General features: G+C 37.2%; 1 protein-coding gene across 1 annotated transcript; it reads right to left on the minus strand.

The window, feature by feature from the left end:
• Positions 1–2928: 2928 nt before the first annotated feature.
• Positions 2929–3462, minus strand: LOC109163472. Its single transcript, XM_019312247.1, has one exon. The coding sequence runs from the start codon at positions 3460–3462 to the stop codon at positions 2929–2931; it is 534 nt and encodes a 177-aa protein (XP_019167792.1).
• Between the last annotated feature and the right edge of the window lie 1612 nt (positions 3463–5074).

The following is a 5074-nucleotide window of genomic DNA, read 5'->3' on the forward strand; positions in this document are numbered from 1 at the left end:
GTACAACTTTGACTTTGGGGTTGACTAGTCAATTATTAGTTCTCAAGTATTGAATTTTCAGGATTTTAGGAATTAATTCACAAATTGAAATAGGATTAATTACTCAATTAATCCATTAATTGAATTTGGATTTCGGAGTGTCACACCCATTGACTCTAAATGCATTCGAAATGCCTCAACAATCATTCAATTCATCTAAATCATCAAGAATTACACATAAACACACAAATGAATCAAATGAGGGACACTTTGGGCAAAAATATAACAAATAAAAAGGAAAATAAGCTTAAATGCAAGGTGAAAACATGAACATTTTGACACTTATTAACTCCCCCACATTTATTAAGACTATGTGGTCTAATGGTACCCGGGTTGGACTTCCATTTGGAAGGTTATTATGAGTTCGAGCCTCAGTGGAGGCGTTGTTAGTTCTTTGTGTTTCAGTAGGTTGAGAGAGTATATGAACATATACTATTATACTACACATTTTAATAGAGCCAGTAGCATTAAAAAAAAAAAAAAAAAAAACTCCCCCACACTTAAACCTTTGTTTGAGGAAAGGGCTAAATCATCAATATAGCCAAATAAAAGGGCTAAATCACCAACAAACCACAATCCAACTCCACCAAATTATTATCACCAACAAACCACAATCCAACTCCACCAAATTATTATATAACGTGAAGATCAAGTGTGGCACACAATCCAACTCCACCAAATTATTATATAACGTGAGGATCAAGTGTGGCACAAATACTAAGTTGAGATTATGCAAAACTTGACTTTGAATGAGATTCCATAGGCTTGCCCTTCATACTCCCACTAGTTTAACTCTAAGATTGCATTCTAAGATCAAGTAGGACTTTTATTAGGCTTGTAGGGGCTAAGGGTGAATGGTTGACAAAGAAGGGGTAAGGAAATCAAACAAAGGAGAGAACTTCACACTTATTCACAATTGAGATTGTAAGAGATATGACATCAAAGAACTAAGGAGCAACTAACAACTAAACACAAAGCAACACTTTAAAGTAGTGGAGGTTGAGTACAACTTTCAAAGCAAACTATAAAACTTTTATTCAACTTCTTATTTTTCATTTCCTTTTCCCTTTTCACCTTTTTCATGACTTTTTTTTTTTCAATTTTCTCATCATTTTTTTTCAATTTTTTTTTTAAAATTAACAAACCAACTTTTTCAATGAATCAAGACCTCTACACTTAGATAATATTATAGAGAGGGTTGCTAACAAAACAAGCTTCTAAAAGAAAAAAAAAATCACTTCAATGAAAAAGAACAAGTGCTATATTCTCTCAAGGGTGGAGGGAAACATTTTGGCTAAGGTTTAAGGGTTAAATGACAAGGGTTAACACAAGAAAAAACAAACATAAAGGGGATTAAGTGCTTAGCACTTATTGGACAAACACAAAAGGCTCAACGGGGATAACTAGGGGTAAACATATGTGTACAAGGGTAGGCTTAAAGGCTAGGGATAAACAAAAATGGCCTAAATCATTTCAAAACATGCAAATCTTAGATTTCACTTGGGGAGTAATGAGCCAAGTTCTAGCAAAACAACCATTACCGGAATCTCACATAAGCCTTCACTAGCAATGCACAACACACAAGATCAAGAATTTATTCAATTATTAAGTGGTTAACAGGACCATTGGCAAGAGAATATATCAATCATGTGTTACACCTTGACTCATCAATCACAAGTTGCGTTGTAACAAGTTCCACCAAGTGAAACCACAAACCAACAAAGGGGAGTAATCACAACTACAAAAGGCTACAAGGTGAAATCCTAAATGATTTTAGCAAAAAGGGAAATTTCAACCACTACTATTAGAGAAAGCTAAATGCAAGGAGAAACAAACTAAAGAAAACTAAATGCTAAAATGAACAATTTTCTTTCAAGAATCAAGAGCATGGATAAGCAAAAATAAAGCCCAAAGTGAACCACTCCCCCACACTTGGACAAAAACATCATCCCCGATGTTAGAGAAGTTAGTAACAATAACCAAAATGACAAGGAAAGTAACACCATGAAACAAAAGTATTCACAAAAATGACAAAAATCCATCCTTCTAGCATGATCAGTTCACAAAAATAGTCCAAACGCAAGGATAAAGAGGATGGAAATTAAAGTGCAACTTTCCTTGAAAATGATCCTCGGGGAAGAGGAGGAGGAGGGGGGCGGGGGTGCTTGAAAATTACTTGAGCACAAAATATCATAGAATGAAAATATCACCAAAGGAGAACAATGATTAACCAAAGAAAGGATAACATGATTAGCAAAATGTTTTTAAAAAATATCAAAAGGCAATATAAGTAAAACATAAAGTGAAAACTTGGGTTTCCTCCCAAGAAGCGCTATTTTTAATGTCGTATGTCCAATGTTACCTCAATCATTCAAGGAGGGTTAAATAACTTTGGCCGCCAAACCTTGTGCCTTGAAGATGACCTTGATTTCTTTCTTTCACCTTGGATTGCTAAGGGGGTTTTAAAGAGCTCCAATTGTGCATTTTGATCATCATCGGAGGGTTTACCTCCTTTGCTTGAAGTCATCTTTCCAAATCCCATGACTTTCAACTTATTCTTCTTATGCTTAGTGGATTTAGAAAGTGTGTCATCTCCCATTTCATGTACTTCATCAATGCCAAACAAGTTCGACAAAGTGCCCTCAACAATTGATTCCTCACTTGCAACTACCCTTAAGCACTACCCCGCACTTGGATGATCCTTAGCCTTATGAAAGATGTTGAATTCAATCTTTTCATCCGCAACCTCAATCATCAAGGTGCCCTTTTTAACGTCAATAACTGCACCTGTTGTAACAAGAAAAGGTCTACCAAGTATGATTGGAATATTTTCATCTTGCTCAATATCAAGCACTACAAAGTCTGTGGGAATAAAGTATTTATCAATCTTCACGGTATATCCTCCAAAATTCCCACGAGATGCTTTACTGAACGGTCTGCTAACTGAATTGTCATTGTAGTGCTCTTAGGATCCCCAAGTTGTAACTTTTTGCACAAGGAGAATGGAATAAGGCTCACACTTGCACCCAAGTCACACAACGCTTCACTCACCATTGTACCACCTATCACACATGGGATAAAAAATCTACCCGGATCTTTCAACTTTGGTGGGAGCTTACTTTGAATAATTGCACTTGATTCCTCACGCATGGCCACGGTGACTTGTTCCTCAAATTTCCTTTTGTTGGATAGAACATCCTTCAAGAACTTTGCATATGAAGGAATTTGAGTCAAAGCATCAAGCAAAGGAATGGAGATATTCAATTGCTTGACCAAATTGAAGAATTTCATTTTTCTCTCATCCATATTCACTTTTCTTAAGCGTTGTGGAAACGGCAATGGAGGAATATATTTCTCAACCACTTTGTTTTTACCTTTACCACCTTTTTGGAATCCATTACCATCAAAATCTTGATTCTCCATAAGCTTATCTTCATTAGGCTCTTTGTCTTTCAACACTTCGTCAAGTCTTTTTTCAACTACTAATGATGGATCTTGAAGTTATTTCCCACTTCTAGTAGTGATAGCATTGACTTATTCCCTAGGATCTTCAGAATATGCCGGAAACTTGCCAATAGCCTTGTTGCTTGATGGTGAGGCTTGGTTTGCAATTTGCTTTTCAAGCATATAATATATCCTGTTATGAGCAGCCACTTGATCAATTTTGACATTCAAATTTTGAATAGCTTGAAGCAAATCTTCCAAACTTTGCTGCTTTGGTGCCTCAACTGTGGGTGCTGGTAGATGAGATTGATTTCCATGATATCCAAATTGACTAGGCCCTCCTTGATGACCTTGATAACTTGCTTGACCATGATATCCTTGATTTGATCTCCAGTGTTGCTGAGTCCCTTGATAATTCCCCTTGTAACCTTGTTGACTTTGAAACTCGAGAGGTAACCCTCTAGTAACACTCGTAGGATTAGCAGCCCCTGATGGGTTGCTCCAAGAAAAACCCGGATGAGTATTGCCTTTATTTTGATGTTGGAACCCTCTTTGATTTTGCCCCAAAGATCTCCCATAACCAATATGATCAACATGCTCCATAATCATACCATGTGAACCCTGTGAGCTTTGTGAACTGGTCTCAAGAATATAGCAATCAACTGAAGCATGACCACCACCACATATCTCACAACAAATAGAAGAAGCATAAATGGGATAACAGGGTACCAATGATGGTGTAGAGGTAGAAACTGGAACATGAGTAGGAATCGGATGAATATTGACTACCAGTGGTTGAGTCTGATTTTGAGCAAGCTTCTAAACCATGTGCACCACAGAATCTAACTTAGCAGCCAAGGCAGAACTTTGATCAATCTCATATATCCCAGCTCCTAGCTAATGATTAGACCTCTCACTATACCAAAAAGCACTATTGGAGCAACTCTTGTCAAGCAAATTTTTGGCATCCTCGGCCTCTAGCTCCATTAAAGCACCATTTAAAGAAGAATCCACAATGACCTTGGAGTTATCAGAAAGACCCTCATAGAAAGAAACAATCAAATCTCCAGTAGACATATTAGGATAAGGGCATTGTCTTTGTAGATCTTTATACCTCTTCCATGCTTCATACAAAGACTCAGAAGGCATTTGTCTAAACGTTTGGATTTACTTCTTCAACCTTGAAGCTTTTGAAGGTCGATAAAAATCTCTCATGAATTCATTGTGAAGTTGATCCCATGTTTGGAAATGATCGTCATGACGAGAATCAAGCCGCACTTGTGCATCATCTCTAAGGGAGAATGTGAATAACCTCAATCTAGTGGCATCAACTGAAACCCCATTAATCTTCAAAGTCTTGCAAACCCTTAGAAATTGCCTCATGTGACTCATAGGATCTTCACTCTTTGAGCCTCCAAATTGATTATTAGAAATCAAGGAAATCATTGCCGGGCTTTATTACAAAGTTGTTCGCCTCTACTCCCGGATAGTAGATATTATCCTCTTCATCAATATCCCCGCAACATAATCAAGCAATCTCCTCCTTTGTTGGGGACCTCTAGGTTGTGGCATTGGAGCTCGGGGCACTAGA

This window comes from Ipomoea nil, unplaced genomic scaffold, assembly GCF_001879475.1.
Source record: "Ipomoea nil cultivar Tokyo-kokei standard unplaced genomic scaffold, Asagao_1.1 scaffold0117, whole genome shotgun sequence".
Lineage (NCBI taxonomy): Eukaryota > Viridiplantae > Streptophyta > Magnoliopsida > Solanales > Convolvulaceae > Ipomoea > Ipomoea nil.

Coding starts and splice junctions, on each gene's coding strand:
- LOC109163472 (XM_019312247.1), bottom strand. CDS start 3,462: ATGGAGAATCAAGATTTTGATGGTAATGGATTCCAAAAAGGTGGTAAA.